General features: G+C 42.7%; 1 protein-coding gene across 1 annotated transcript in view; it reads left to right on the forward strand.

The window, feature by feature from the left end:
• The window catches only part of PARP1 (poly(ADP-ribose) polymerase 1), a 68,949-nt gene extending 54,070 nt beyond the window's left edge, over nt 1-14,879 (forward strand). Inside the window, exons 16-23 of the mRNA XM_074989875.1 lie at nt 3,920-4,042; nt 5,256-5,384; nt 5,888-5,986; nt 6,641-6,793; nt 7,162-7,289; nt 7,653-7,714; nt 11,010-11,124; nt 13,293-14,879. Coding sequence (XP_074845976.1) covers nt 3,920-4,042; nt 5,256-5,384; nt 5,888-5,986; nt 6,641-6,793; nt 7,162-7,289; nt 7,653-7,714; nt 11,010-11,124; nt 13,293-13,374 — 891 coding nt within the window. The 3' untranslated portion in view covers nt 13,375-14,879. The remainder of the gene's footprint in view (nt 1-3,919; nt 4,043-5,255; nt 5,385-5,887; nt 5,987-6,640; nt 6,794-7,161; nt 7,290-7,652; nt 7,715-11,009; nt 11,125-13,292) is intronic.
• The last annotated feature ends 1,659 nt before the right edge of the window (nt 14,880-16,538 follow it).

Below are 16,538 nucleotides of genomic sequence, written 5' to 3' on the forward strand. Positions count from 1 at the left end.
TATCTACAATTAAGTGTCTATTGCTCTACAGAAGTGCCTGCATTGTCCTCATCTTGCTGTCCTCCAGGGTGAGGGCTGGTAGAGAGGGGGGTGTGGGGGGAAGGGTGCAGCGCTCCAGAGCAGGAGGCTTGGGATATGTGAGTGAGCTGGAGGAAATCAGGGCTGTGTGTGTGTGTGCGTGCGTGCGTGCAGGGATTCAGGAGTCAGGACAGGAGGCTGGGAGTGGGGAGGAGCCCTGGGGCTGGGTTCTGGAACAGTATAAGTCATTTGATATTTTTGCAGCAGTATAAAAAGAATGATAACCTACTAGGCCAGTTTCTCTCCTCCTCCTCCTCCCCCCGCCCCCCCCGGGCACTTAATTTCACTGGAGTCTGGATTTACAATGGATAAATTATACCCCTAGCTTTCAGAGTGAAACAATATATTATTCCATACCTGATACTTTTCGGTACAGCACAGCATACCTTCTAATAGCCATGCACACTACGCCAAGCCCATTGCCAAACCTTCCAACCTACCACCAGTCCTGTATATAACAAGCCTACAGTCTAATTTCCCCTCCCTGTAAACAGGATTTTCAAAGCTTGTAATTTATAAGCCCCCATGAGATGTACAGCACTGAAAGGCTTGGAAATCCTCACCCCTTGCCCTGATGCTGCCTCTTGCAGTCTCCCACTAAAATCTCCCATCATAGGTTTATCTTTCTGAAATAGTGACTTGACCTCCCATCTAACCACTGGGCCCAGCTGCCCCTCTCCACCCCAGAGATGTCTAGGCCACATGGTGCCTGTTTGTTTCCTAGTTGCTTCCTGTGGGCCATTTCCTCCCCTCCTTTGCATTCCTGGCCTAGCTAGTTCTCCCATTCCCTAGGACAGGACCAGATTAAGATGAGGGCTACAGCCTAATGGTTCAAATACCCCTTCCCAAGTAAAAGTTAAAACTTGATGGAAATCACTTATCTGGAAATCCAGATCTAATTATAAAGTCAAATAAGCAGGATCTATGGTAAAACCAGTTTTTAAGTTTCTGTGCACCAATTAATAAAGTAACAGAGGATATACTTTAAAAATTATTGATCAGTTTCCTGTGGCCACAAAACTCTAAAGAATTATGTTGTAAAAATAAGTATTTCCCTTCTAAACCATTATCACCTATGCAAAGTGGAGCAGCCAAGCTACCTATCCCCACCCTATCTCCCATCACCTCACCTTTTTCTACCTTTTCTCAAAGGATGGGGGCTGTGGCTCTGGTCTTTGAGGGAAGACACAAGTGGAAAGAATGAAACAGGGTTTTAGCTCCCCCAAAGTTGGGGGGGTTTCCACTTGTCACACCTGCCTGAGCAATTTAAAAGGTTCTGGAGCTCCCAGATCATTTTAAATTGTCTGGGATCCTGAGCACTTGCCCCCTTTGCCCCTCCCATCTGTCAGTGGGCCAGCCTGAGCTCCCACCCACTCTCCAAACTCCTGGGCCCCTGCCAGGAGCTCCCTCCTGCTGCACCCCAACTCCTTCATCCCAGGCATTACCCCAGAGTGCATACTCCTAGCTGGAGCAGTCTCACCCCATCTCGCACCCCACCGTCCAGACCAAGCCTGGATCACCACCACCCCCCACTCATATTCTGAACCCATTATTTTTGTGCTGTCCCTAGTCCTAAGGGGCCCCCACAAAATCCAATAGCCCTAGCTTCCAGAAGAGTTAATCCAGCCCTCCTCTGTGATTCGCTTTCCTTGTCCCCTTCTTCCCGTCTCTGCTCCCTCCTGAGTCCCGTCCTCAACCCGTTGTGCGACTCCTCCAAACCCAGGATCCTCCATCTAACCCCTGGCCTGGATCAAGCTGCCCTTTACTCCAGAAACTTACTTGTTTGAGTTGCCTGTGGGCTACCAAGTGAAGTGCAGCTGCCCAGCAGATGTCCTCCCTTTCATCCAGGTGGCTGTGCCCCCATTCCCTGCCATAGGGCCCAGCCCTCCCTACCCCAGTCCTGTTTCCCACCAGTAATGTTTATGGAGGGAACTATATGAGATACAGCGTCCTCTGTCCTTCTCGGGCAGTGTGAGAAAAGAGCGCATAGCAGCCTGGTTCTGGCTACTGACAACCTTGCCTCTTCACCATCCTTCCCCCACTACCCCAGTCGCCCCAAGGGCTGCTGGAAACAGCATGATTAAACAATCTGTTTAAAGAGCCCACCCACCTCCTCCAGCCAGCTCTTTAAACAGACAGCCCCTGCTTCTTAAAGCACTGTCTCTTTAAAATTCAGGACCCTGCTTTGCAACATATGGGGCAATTCACCTTTTTTTAAAAAAAAGTTGGGGTGCTCTCCAGGGAGCTAGAAAAGGGACAATCCTGAGTGGAGGGGGGTCACCCTATGAATATGCAGCTATAGTGACTTCTGTTTGTTGTAAGTAGACTTAATTTGTTTTTTTTTGTTTGGTTGGTTTTTTTCAGAATGATCAGCATTGTAAGTGTGTGATAGAGGACTATGTGAGGGTAAACCTGATCTATACTTACGTATTTGGTAGCTACAGCACTCAGGATGTAAAAAAATTCTCCAGACACCAGAACTATGCTAACCTAACCTCTGGGATAGATGAAGCTAGATAGGCTGATAGAAGCATTCTTCTGCCAAACTGTCATTTCTCTCGAGATTGGCATTCCAACAGCAATAGAAAAACCCCTTCCATTGCCATAATCGGTGTCTACGCTACGGGGTTGCAAGCAGCAAAGCTGCGATGCTATAGGTGTGCCACTCTAGATGGGACCATATCCACTGCTGCGGGTATAAATGGGGAAATTTTTCAGATGAAATCCGTGGAGTAGCAATTGCAGTGAACTTGGTCCTGTGGGGTGGTAGTTACTCCTGGTCATTGCATTCCAAGATGAGGACCAAGCTTCTACGTTGGAAGGGAGCATGTTTGCTTAAAGGTATATTTAGAAGTGCTATATTGCTCGTTTGATCTGGGTGCTCTAAGGAATTGTTGCTTACGATTTGGCCTATTCCCAGGATTGCTAGTCAGTATTACCCAGAGAGCTCGAAAGAGTCCCGTCCATATGTGATGTCAAAAAGATGCATGCAAAGGGGCACTTAATATGAATGTTGTCTAGTTCACTTAGCAAGCACATCAGTATTTCTGGTTTTGTTTGCTTTGGTGTGCCAGAGCCTTTTCCCAGCCCAAAAAAGCTCCTTTTTCAGTTGTTCCTTTAGCAGAAAAATCATTGTATTTCTGCAGGTATTTTGATTTAGTACCTGGAGAGCGGTTTAAATGGGATTGTCTCCTATTGACTTAAATGGGTTCTAGCATTAAAATCACTTTGGTTATGTTTTTGCCCTTGTATGGTTAACATTTTTTTTAAACTAGTCCTTCAAAACAAGTACCTTGATCAGTGTTGGTTTTTTTTTTCTCTTTTCCCCTGGAAAAAGGGTGCTGGAACTCAAGCCCCAAACCACAAACCCCTGCCACTGGAACTCAAGCCCCAAACCACCCCCGCTTCCACTCCCAGGTGGCTTAACCCTCCCCAGCCCCCAACCCAGGATTCACTCACCTTACCCAGGATTCAGAGTTACGTATGCTGCTCTTTTACCAGGCTGTCTCCTTTTCACCACAGCTGTGTGGCTCCCTCAGGCACGGGGAGCTCCCAGCACCCTGCCATGCTGAAATAAGACTCGGTTTAATTGGTTTAAACCAATTAAATTGAATCCTCTTTCAGCCCAGCAAGGCCCTGGGAACCGAAAGAGAGCAGCAGCAGGAGCCGCATGCAGTTCAGAGGTGTTCGGTCACCTTTTAAAAATGGCAGCACCAGGAAAAACGGTGCTGGGATGCCATTCCATGGTGTTTTGGCAGGAAAAAAAGCCTTGACCTTGCTCCAAGCATTTATTGTTGCATGGATTTTTTTCCAGAGTCCTGTTTCTCCTCTCCTCATTTAGGCAGTTTCTGACGGTGGCAGTGATTCTCAGATACTGGATCTCTCCAATCGCTTCTATACTCTGATACCTCATGACTTTGGGATGAAGAAACCACCTCTCTTAAATAATCTAGAGCATATCCAGGTATTAATGAATCTTATGTTGTTTATTGTGGAAAGCAGCTCTGGCCCCTGATATTCAAATACAGAAAGTTTGCATTCTAAGTGTGAGTAAGGGAACACCTTTTGGGAGTTTAACTAGGTCAACATAAATCTGACCATTGCTTCATTTTGGGGGCAGAACTGTTTGCAGTCCTGTAAGGCTCTGTGATGCTATGACTAAAAGAGTGTTGCTATGTGTTTGAGGCCAGGCCAGCACTAGGTATTAAAGTTGATTTGTAGGTATGCATTCTGGCTAAGCCCTTGCGTAGCTGGAATTGACTTATCTGTAATCGACTTACCTGGCTGTCCTCACAGAGGGAGGTTGATGAGACAAACTCTCCCTGTGCTGTTTAAGTTGGCTGAGCTGTACCCAGAAATATCTCAAGAATTGGCCTCTGTGCTCTGCACAGCAAAGGCTGATCTATCTTTCAGCCATCACTTCACAAGCTTTTTGGCTTATCTACAGCTAGAGACATTCTGGACCAAATTTATCCTCCTTGTAAGTGGGATAACTTTGGTTTTTCAGGCTTAAAAATGCTAGCCCAACTCCTTCCCATATTCTGTTGCATGTCTTCGGCAAAGGATCTACTGAGGTAACATTTTAAAGAAGCAAAACTGAATGGAAAGAGGAAAACTGAGGGGATTTGGATTTTAGTTACGTGAAAGCAGAGAAAGATGTGCCGCTTGCCCTTAAAGCAGGAATTGAAAGCCTTAATGTGGGTTCTACACAATCCTTATGGATACAGAGCTGCCTTTGACATCATGCTATAGGGTCCACTTATCTGAGAAATTGTTTATCTCCCCATGGCGCACATCAGAAAATGAAGTCCCCTCTGTTTGCTTGAACTCTGTTCTGGAGCTTAAGTTCTCCATAGCTGGCCACGGAACAGCAGTGGGGCAGGGGGAGGGAAGGGTGAGGTGGGGAGGCTTCTGCAATATGCACCCTTCTTTGGAGCCTGTGTGAGAAGTGTCAAATCCATTTGCCCAACTGCTGCGTTGATTTTATCCTAGGAACAGGTGGGGGTTGGTTTTGTTAAATTCTACAGCTTTGTTGAACCACACAAGTGCTGTGGCAATGGTGCACAGACATTTATAAATATCTCAGCATTGAAATGCTTGTAGCAACTGCAAGACAAAGTGTTAGGTTTATAAAGACTTTCCTACAGCAAGAAAAATAACCTCTTCAAATTATCCAGGCCAAAGTGCAGATGTTAGACAACCTGCTTGATATTGAGGTTGCTTACAGCCTGCTCAGAGGTGGCAATGAAAATGGGGATAAAGACCCAATTGACGTCAATTATGAAAAGCTCAAAACTGACATCAAGGTAAGTGAAATACAAAATTAGATTGTGATCTGTGGCTGTGAATATGAACTTGTCATCCATTAGTAGAGTATAGCAGATGAAAAAGGCGCTGCTGGTTAACTAAAAATGTATCTTTGCTCTCTGGCAGGGAATGAATTATGCCCCATGTTGAGCTCCCGGTATACCATTATACGTGTCTGTATTCACTTAATTGTAATGACCAGAATGTGTGATCCTGAAGGGTGGGGTGGAAAAGACCATAAATCCCTGTCTCTGCAAAATCTCCCATAGCAAATTGTGTGACCCTTTATTTCACATAGAGATGACCCTTTAACTTTGTCCAAAAAAACCCCACCGCAGCTTATGTTGATGTAATCATGTCTGCCCTAGTGATAAATAAGAGATTTAGTGAGGAGAGCCACCAAATGTAGGATGAATTTTTCAGTCCCCAAAATGACCTAACAGGCTGACATTAATTGGTATTTTTTAAAGGAAACCTTTTGTGTTCTGCTCTTTCCACCCAGGTTATTGATAAAGATTCAGAAGAAGCCAAGATCATAAAGCAGTATGTGAAGAATACACATGCCTCTACTCACAATGCATATGATTTGGAAGTTGTGGATGTGAGTGCTGAAGGGAGGGAATTTAGATGTGTAAAACTGGTTTATACACCTTTGCTTTCTTCCGCAACTCTTTTGTTTGTTGAATAGTTAGTGTGCTTGTTATAGGAAGTATTACATGAACAAAATCTCATCAGGGAGGAGTTTGCAAGTCTAATGGGTTTTTTTTTACATTTTTTCTCTCAAGACATCTTTATTTTGACTTCTCTTAAAAAAAATAAAGAAAAAAAATCACCCTTGGCCTGACAGAAACTTGGAAATTTCAGCCACAAAGGAGAATTATTCAGAAAGTTGTGAGCAAGTGAAAATTAGAGCGGGGTGGGGAACAGAGGTGATGCTAGCCCATTCAGAATCCCAAGAAAGAAATATTTTAGTGCCCCTAGCCTCCAACCCATGCTGAAAAAGCAAGCGCTCCCCCTTGAGTCTGCTTCTGCCTAGTACCAGTGCTTAGGGCAATAGTTTGTAATAAAACGTCCTGGTGTAGTCATTTCTACAGATAACTGGCAGCTGGAGTTCAATTATGATTGTATGAAAACCACGAAGTTTCTTCTCTTAGTATGTTAACTTTCCTAGCGCAGATAAGATTTTCAAAATCAGACCAGCTTGCCAGGGACAGTTAACTCAGATATTTTTCTTTCTCTCTTTAAAATGGTTAAGATCTTCGACATTGAACGTGAAGGTGAACATCAGCGTTACAAACCATTCAAACAGCTTCATAATCGCCAGCTGCTCTGGCATGGCTCCCGCACTACCAACTTTGCTGGCATCTTCTCTCAGGGTCTCCGAATAGCTCCCCCTGAGGCTCCTGTGGTATGTTGAATGAGTGCATAAAAATAATTGTTGCACCGCTCACCCAGTTCCTCTTATTAGTACCTTTTGCCCCCTGCATCCATCTGGTCTCCTGTGGTGACCCTCCGTAAGAGCCTAAGAAGCAAATGCCTAGATAAGGAGGGGATAGATTATCTTTATCAGTGTTTGATACCATTCAGGCGGTTCAGAGATGTTGCCAAGCAACATGTCTGTAAGTTTCCCTATATTCATTTGGTGCCAGGGACTTGTTTTGTAGCATTACCCTTTTAGTTAATATAGAGAGAATTCTAGGCAGAGGTTTTCACCATCGACTTTGTCTTTGAAGCTTGGATTTTATTCTAATGCCCTTTTCCCTTTCCCATCCCCAGACTGGTTACATGTTTGGTAAAGGTATCTATTTTGCGGACATGGTGTCTAAGAGCGCCAACTACTGTCACACATCTCAGACTGATCCAATAGGTTTGATCCTACTAGCGGAGGTTGCCCTTGGAAACATGTAAGTAACTTGTATGTTAACTAGCTTAGAGTTATAGAATATAGCGCACAAGCTGTTAACCTCTTCATCTAAGTGAGAATGAAAAGCCATTGCAACTTGCTTGTAAATAATTAAAAGCTTTCTTAAACCATGAAAATTTTGGAAACTCCTAAATTAAGTGAATAATGTAAGTAAAACTTGCCTTAAAAAAAGCATTAATTAATAACAACTATAAAGAGGGAATGCGAAACCGCAGCTGTGATAATGTTGTCTTATAAAGGCACTGCATATAAAATAAGCTTCTTAGCATTGTAACTAAATTTCTTTTTTTTTCACTAAGAAATTTCTCTTAAACTCCTAGATATCCTTTTTTCTTCTTTCTAGGCATGAACTAAAGAATGCTTCTCACATAACTAAGTTGCCCAAAGGAAAACACAGTGTCAAAGGTAAAGCTATCTGGTTGATTACCGTAACAAATGTTGCTGCTTCACCCCATGACAGTTTTTGCGTGATGAAAAGAATGGTCTAGTTATGTGCTATAGATATATCTTCAAAAAGGATGCAATAACGTTACCCTTAAAAACATATTGATGTATTTTCAGATGGGGAGAGGGAGGAACTCTTGTTTCTTACTTCATAATGTGTTAGCTGGTTGTCTAATGGTTCAGTCAGGAATTTTTCCTCAAGGATACTCCTGGACAGTAAACCAGGTGTGTCTGTGGGCTTTGTATTTGCCTCAAGGTGTCTGGTGGTATTGGACATTGCTGGAGGTAGGATATTACTTGTTAGACCAACCGTGTAAAATGTTGTAAATAACACTTTCAGAATGTCCTTTAGTAGTCAAAGAATGAATAGCTGGTTTTGTCTGTTACTGATAGATACTGGAATGGGAACAGTTGTTCTTACAATGCTAATTAAAAAAAAATCCTGTTTTCTGTGGAATTTTAGAGGGAGATAATAAATTTTGAGAATTGTTGGCACAGTGTTGGGGGAGTAGTAACATCTGACAAATACCCCTAACTAAAGAAAGCACTTCACATTGAACTAATAGGCATATTTGATCTTTAAGATATAAACTCCAGTAAAGATCTGACTTAAGTAACCATTTAAGTATAGAGTATATTATGCTCTGAATTAACTGTGTTCCAAGGAGGGTTATGTACAGAAGAAAAGAAATTAGTTCATTATTTTAATATCTTTTAAATTTTACAGTTTAAGCATTCTCTGTATTGGCAATGGTGTGAGAGAGCTCGAATGTGAATCTGACCTATCAATTTTAAGTGTCCAAGCTGTGTGAAATAAACCAAGCAGCCAGCAAAAATAGAAAAACAAATAGTGTTTAAATAATTGCTGTCTTAGCAATCTGCTAGTGCCACAAGTGAGGTGGTGGTATGTTTAATATAGCCTGTATGCTGTCAGGTCACTTTTAAGATTGTCTGAAGCTTGCTGGAGTGGTTCTCAACCAGTGGTCTGGGGTTCCATAGGGAGCACTACAAGATTGTTTCAGGGGTCCAATAAATGTGGTCAGCCTTAGGCTCACTAGAGAAAACTGAAGTCCTGTCGCACAGGACTGCAGTCCAGGGCACTGAAATCCACCACGCAAGGCTGAAGCCAAAGCCTGAGCAAAAGCTTCCTCTTGCCCTGTGGTGTGGAGCCTCAAGCAGTTGCCCTGCTTGCTGTCCCCTAACTCTGGCCTTGGCTTTTATGTGCAGAAAAGCAATTCTTGTGCCACAGTTGAGCCAAGGAGTTTTTCTAGTATTGTGGGGAGAGGGCATCTCAGAAAGAAAAAGGTTGAGAACCCCTGGCTTATAGTACGGTTGGGGCTGTGCTGATGCTGAAGTGCTTGATTTCCAGTGGATGTAAATGGGAACTAGATAGATCCCTCTGACTTCAGGGAAAGCAGAAATGGGCTCTTAATGCTGGCAGTTGTACACTGCTTCCTTTGAAGAAAAGAGGCTATGTCTACACTGCATGATAACATTGATTTTAAGGCAGTTAGATCAATTTTTATAATGTCACTGTCTTCACTGTAAATACCACTAGGTCGATTTTCAGGGAGCGCTAAGGTTGGTAGTATAACACCATCAGAGGTGACTCGGTGTAGTGTAAAATTTGAATTAAGGCTAGTGTGGAAATGCCGTGTCTTTAAATCAACTTTATTAGCTGCCAGAGGTGTCCCTTGTGTGTTCCACAGTGCCCCACAGTTGTCTGCTCTGGCCACTTCCATCTCTGCTGCTCTCCAGGTGTGAAAGAATTAGGTAACAGGGAGCCTGTAAATTTGAATTCCGAACCAGGAAACTCATGGCTGTGGGGTTGTGCTTGTATGAGAGTCTGAAAAACTTCCTTCTTTGTTATCTTCCCGTTAAAAATAGCCCCAACACAGAGTGGTGGCTTTTTTCCTCCACAGGCTATAGCAGGAGAGGCCGAGGTGTTGCGTTTCTCCTCCTCTCTTCCCCCCACCCCACAACCGGCTGGCACCAGCCCCTGCACCACATGGCAGCTAGGCTGTGTGGGGGTCATGCTTGTATGAGAGGCTGTGAAACATATTTTCTGCAGCTCACATTTGTACAGGGGCAGCTCCACCCCTCCCCCACAGGTGTCATGCATTTGGTATCTTTCCTGCACCCAACCATATCACATGGCTAGCCCCTAACCCAATCAAAGCATGTGCCTGCGACGCAGTGCAGACCATGCTGCCAGACGGCACCATTTCCTGGCTTGTGTGCAGTGAGGGCTCAAAGGCAGGAAAGATTTTTGGGGATGTGCTGTTCCGGGAGGCACTTCTTCCCCCGTGGCAAAGATTTTCAGGGGCTGGCTGTCATCTGTGCAGTGAAGTGGGAAGCCAAAAATCCTACCCGACAAATTTTCTTCTTTCCCCTGCCTGAGGGAGTTCGCTTTAGTTGTTACGGTTTGCACTTTCCTCAGCTTTACTGTTCTTCTCTTTCTTCAAGCTGTGCTCTGTTCCTGCAATATTTTCAGGGAGGATGTTTCTGGATTCAAGGGGGATGGAGAGGGGAAGTGGCTGGAGTGCCAGTTGAGATGACAGACACCCAGGTGACCCCAGGGTAGTATGACAGTCCCCTGTCTGGTGCACTACACCTTCTAAATCCAACCTTTTTGGCTTCAGTTTTTCCTTTGCCTGAGATTCCCTACTTTTTCTTCTTTCGTTTAGCCATTTGCTTTCCACGGGAGGGGAATGAGGGGAATGCAATGTGGGACGATGACATCCAATACCCGCAACCACTTGCCTGGCACTTTTTTCCCCATGCTGCACCCGCAAAAATACCTGGAATGCTACAGGGCTGAGGGAACTGTGGGATAGGTCCCCACGATGCACTGCTGCAACAGTCAGTTTGGCAGTTGAGTGTGGCAGCAATAAGTCGACTTTGTGGAGACTTTGTGGGGAGGTGAGGAAAGTCAAATTTGAGTATATAAAACCTAGTGTGGTAAAGTCAATTTTAATAAAATCAAGTTTACATCGTAGTGTAGATATATCCTAAGAAAATTTAAACTGCATGGCAGAGAGACTGGATATACTCCATAGGATTCCCCAGATGTCTTTTATGGTAAGCCATTGTGAGTCAAGATATGATGCTTGTAATGGGCTATAAAGTATAATACATATCTTCTGCACTGTTTGTATACATGACCGCCATTAGTGAGAATTTTTCTCATGCTAAGTGAATAAGATTCTGCGTGCTTTCCAAGCTTATAAATTAACACTATCTTTCTCTTTCACAGGTTTGGGTAAGACTGCACCTGATCCTTCAGCCACTGTCACTCTAGATGGTGTAGATATTCCTTTTGGGAAAGGGATTCCATCTGGAGTTAGTGATACCTGTCTTCTCTATAATGAGTATCCTTTGCTATCATTTCAATTTAACAGGGAAGCATTTTCTATATTACAACATGCAAAATCATTAGCAATCATCATTACAATAGAGGAAATTCAAACACAGAACTCTTTTCTTTTAGATGTGTCTCAGGTAGTGGTTGGAAAGCTGCAATCTGCACGGTCCTTTCAGAGGCAACAATTTTAGAATAACGTTTGCAGAAATTATCATCAGATGTGTTAACGACACATTAATGACAGTACTTTGTGGTTTAGTAGCACTTTCAAGACTTTTTGTAAACATTTTAAGTTTAAACTTCATACTGCCTGGTGGGTGGTGCAGGGTGGGACTAGTCTTTTATTGTTTCTAGGTGGGTGGATAAACAGAGACGTAGCATTCATTTGTCTGCATTCAGGGTATGTCAGTCAGAACCAGCCAGAGATAGCACCTATATGTCTTTATTCCCAAACAGATGATCTAATTATTAGATGTACTTCTCATCCTATAGGTCGAACCTCTCTAGTCCAGCACACTCTTGTCTGGCAACATCTGTGGTCCAGTATGATTTTAGTTAACTGGATGCCCACTTATGGGTGTGGCCAAGTTTTTGGTGGTCTCATAAAGTTCAGTGTTCTGTGCTGTTATTTAGCTATAATTTACCCTCTAAATGTCTTCTAAAAGTCCAGTGGACAGTGGAAGTGTTGGTAGTGCTGCTAGAGACAATATTTACCCCCCTGTGGTTCAGCAAATTCCCTTGTTGGCATCAGTCAGCTCACAGGGATTCCAGACTAGAGAGGTTCAGCCTGTACTAAGCAAATAACTTTCTAAGTCAACACTCTGTAGCCTGGTCAGACTCAGCTGACTGCTCTTTGAATTGATTCATCAAAGGTTGTCTATCTTAAGAGCTGGCAGCAGGGAACATGTGATGGGTTTGTTTTTTAATATCACTCCTGGCTTAGGTCAGTTGATGACATGAAATGGAATTGCAACTTTATCTAGGTCAACTAATGTGCTACTCATTCAGCTTGTCACTGTTTTAACACACATCAGCCTTAGTGAGAAGTGGTTTAATTTAGCCTTAGGGCAGATCTATGCAACAGCCTACTTTGATACAACATCAAGTGACACCAGTTTTGTGTTACCAGCACTACGTCAGAGGGAGATGCTCTCAATTGATTTAGCCTCGGCTTCTCAAAAAGTGGCGTAATTATGCCAACAGGAGAGTGCTCTCCCATCAGCATAGCGCGTCTTCACCAGACATGTAGTGCCGTAGTGGAGGCTGGTCCTTTGGAGTTGTCCTCTTTGAAATACATTTGTGGCATTAAAAGCTGAGAAGATGAATGGATAAGGTTAACTGCCTGATTTTTCTAATGAAGCTTAGTAAAGCATAATAACTTTGAGGCAGACACTCTGTCTGCTTCAACAATGCCAACAACTGCACTGTTTTCCATTTTCAACCGCCATGTGAGGCCACCATCTCTATTTTTAGATGGGGAGTAGGGACAGAATAAATGGCTTCACACGGAAAATGAGAACAGGTACAATTAGTATTTAGGAATTCCTGATTCCTAGTCTCATGTTCAGACTACACTTGTTTTCCTCTGTCCCTGATATTTGGGCTGAGCTTGTGAGGTCTGGACAGTCAAGAGTGGCTTTGGATTAACAATCTTCAGCAAATGCAGTGCCTGGTCCAAGTCAGTCAGTTTCTTTCTTGAGACTCTCATCACACTTGCTTTAGTGCTGGTGGCTATTTCTATTACTTATTTTGTATCAGAGCTCTCAAGTAAGCAGTTGACACAATATACTCTAAGCCAAAGAAGGGAATGGGCTGTATGTGGTCAGGAGCTTAGGTGTGCCTAATTTTGATATTCAGTTCTGCTTTTGTGAGTTCATGATTCAATTTAGGCTGACACTTCCTGTAGTATTTGCGGAGTTTAGCTCTGTTCCTTTCATTACATTGCCAGGATTTTGGACAACTTCTGTTTCACATATTGCAAACTAAAAAGAAAACAAAATGGGGAGAGGAGGGCGGGATGTTCTAACACACAGGCATATACCTAGAATTTGATATCATGACCTTGCTTTTACATTCAGATGGGCATAAGGCAAGATTAAAAACACTGTTAAAATCCAGGTTATGTTTATATTGTTGTTTTAAGGTAGCTGTTCCTTAACTCAGTTTCCTTCCCAGATATATTGTTTATGATGTTGCTCAGGTAAATCTGAAGTACCTGCTGAAACTGAAGTTCAACTATAAGACATCGCTCTGGTGAATCCTGTTTAGAAGCCCTGTTAATGAGTTATAATGTAGTTACATTCTAGTGCTGACTTCTGACATGCTTATGCAATGACTCCCCTTATTGAGATATCAAAGAGCTAAGGCACAGAAGAATTACTGAATCCAGATTTAGTAAATCACTTTAGTATGCAGTTTTTATATAAATATGTGGCAGCACATGGAACTGAATTCTGGTGAGAATGAATACCTGGTTTTGTTTTTATGCCACTTCTAATTTTGGCTCTCAAGTGTGTCTTTGAATTGGCAGACTGAAAAAAAAATTTGAGGAAGTGGGTTTTAGCCAAATGGAGTTGGAGGGGAAAAGGAATGTGTGAATGTTTACAAATAGTTATGCTATTTAAAAAGAAAGTTGCCCATTTGTTTAAAATATCCTCTTCCAGTTTTGATTTTGAATAAACGTTAAACATGCATTTATTTTCAGGTAAAAATAGAAGCTAATTTCATACTAACAACTTTTATTTTTATGTTGCAAAATGATTGAATTGCTATGTTTTGATTCAGTTTCCATGTATTCTTTTGTAATGCTTTTAAAAATGCCATGTCTCTCTAACTATATACACTGAACATTAAAACCTGTGGACATATCTCACAATCCATGCTGGATTGCCCATTGGGATTTTTTTCTGCGGTGGGGGGGTAGTAAGCAGTTTCTGAGCAATTCAAGGTCTGATGTGGCAAGTGTCCATGCGAAGCACCAACACGTGTAGCTGTGTTTTATTCAATGGTAGCCTCAACAAACCTCCATAAATACCATTTTTTCATGTGATTCAAGGTGTGTGAAGGTTGTTCTTGTATACCAGGGGTCAGCAACCCCTGGCACAGGTGCCAAGAGTGGCATGCAAATCAGTTTTCATCAGCATATGATGTGGGAGTTCAGCTCCACCTCTCCTCTCCGTGCAGCCTGAAGCTTACTCATAGCCATGCAGCCTGTGGATTAACAAAAGACTAGAGGAGAGATTGCTACCAAACACCACCTATACACCAAAGTGGTGCATCTTAATGTATTTATTAATGAAGCTGTTGTAAGTGGAACTATTAGTGACTTTTTAAAGTATCACTGGTACTCAGACCACATATAGAGTTCAAAAGGTCAAATTGCGGCACTCTGCCTCGGTAAGGTTGCTGAGCCCGATTGTAAGTATCCTTTTGATCCACAGAACAAACATGTAGCAGGAATACAGCAAGCTGCATTTGCCTTGACCTATAGTGAAACACACATTCTGTCTCCAATGCCAGTTTTGTCCTTGACTACTCTTCAGAGACTGTTAACAGAAAGTGCTGTTAGTTCTAAATATGGATGTTTTCAAGATGTCGGTATTTCTCTTGAATCCAGAGAGAGACCAACTCAATTCCTGTAAACCATAAAATAACTTGGGATGATTTTAGTGGTGACTTCATGTTGAAATGTTCCTTGCGCAGTGTCCTCAGCCATCCATGTCCACATTATTTTGATATATGCCATGTAAAACGTGCAGTAAACAACTAATAACCCTGTTTCTGTCACTCATTCACAAAACTACACATGTTGGGGGCTAAAATACATACATTTTAAATTTGTGAATCTCATTGGAGAAAAGTCCAAATTCAGGGCATTGTTCTGATACGTAAATCATAATGTCTGCAGCCACAGTAATGATAAAATGCTTGAATTTTTTTTTCTTTTTAAGAGTGTGAGCCAGATTTGTACAGAATGAAGTTGGTGAAATTGCAATTAGTGTTCTAAGAATGGTGGCAGTTGCTAATGCAACACAGCAATTGCTGCCTCTGAAGTACTGGGTTTCTGTGCACAGTGATTGAGTAGTATTTCAGATTGGATTGAACACTGAGATTTTCAACTGGTTGATGCTAGGTTTTTCCCTCTCAAGCGTAAAATAGTTGTCGAACCCTGAACTGCACCTCAAAATCAGGGGCTATTTTGTCGCTGTGGGGCAGTGCGCTGCATCCCCTCCCCTGTGAAACAAAAACCAGCAGAGGTGGCATTTCAGTCATTAAATACATGTGTGAAAATAACAGATCCACTTCCTAAAGTGTAAGGTCTTACACTGCTTTTGAAAGAAGAGGTTCAAGTCTGCCTATATGGTTGCTTATGCTGCAGCTGTCCCTGGGACTGATAAATTAATAAGGCAATGAAGAGCTAATAAAGGGAACATTGAGTGCTGCTGTTCCTCTTTGGGAAGGAAATGTGGAAGGAGCAGGTAAGTGATGTGACTTAAGAGCTACTGGTTCTGGAGGAGAAAAGTAGCTGGTACTGTACGATTTTTTTTTTTTAGAGAGAGAAGGTGAGGCAAGTGACCCATTTTGTTGCCCCTTTCAGAAAAGGGGAAGGGAAAACGAGCAGGACAGGTACATGAGGAACTGAGAGGCCAAGGGCTTACTCTGGGTACAGCAGCAGCCTCTTCTTCCCAGAGTAAAAGGAACCTTGCAAAGAGTTATGGGAATAGGAGGGAAACTAATTCATAGGAAGGAAGATTAGGGCATAACACAGGTTTCATTTAGTGAAAAATCTTTTTACCAGGTTGCAGTCCAATGAAATCTCCATTTACAGAATGGAATCTGTGAATGGAATGGAATGGAATCTGAGTTTGAAAATACTAGTGCATTTCCTGTTCAATCATTAAAGACTTGCATTGTATCTCAAGTCCACAAGTTCGAACAGTATGATTGTACTTTACCTTGCAACTTCCTGTAGGTCAAATTGCATGAACGGAACTCTGAACATGGGTGTATTTCTGCTCTGAATAATTGGCTTTGTAGGAGTTTATATTGAGTGACTCCATGCCAACGAGTAAAAAAACCAAAAAAACCTAAACATCAACCCTGCATATCCAACCTGGGATCAGAAAATGATTTGTGATTTTTGGGCTCAGATCACTATTGGTAATAAAAACTTTGTATCTGCCAAGTTTCTTTGACTCCCATGTCAGTTTAAAGGGCTTTAATGTGGGAATACATATAACTATACTGTGAGCATGGAACAAGAGTCATGATCACGAACAATCATGGGCTTAGTGCCTGTTGGTGTCTGATGCCTCCCTCACTGTTTCTTTCCATCTTTCTTTGTCCAGTGCTGCAGAGCTCATCTACAGAATCTATTATATCATCTACCCATTCTCTGGGGGGGTTGCCTCTCCTGTTCGA

Source organism: Carettochelys insculpta, chromosome 3 (assembly GCF_033958435.1).
Source record: "Carettochelys insculpta isolate YL-2023 chromosome 3, ASM3395843v1, whole genome shotgun sequence".
NCBI lineage: Eukaryota > Metazoa > Chordata > Testudines > Carettochelyidae > Carettochelys > Carettochelys insculpta.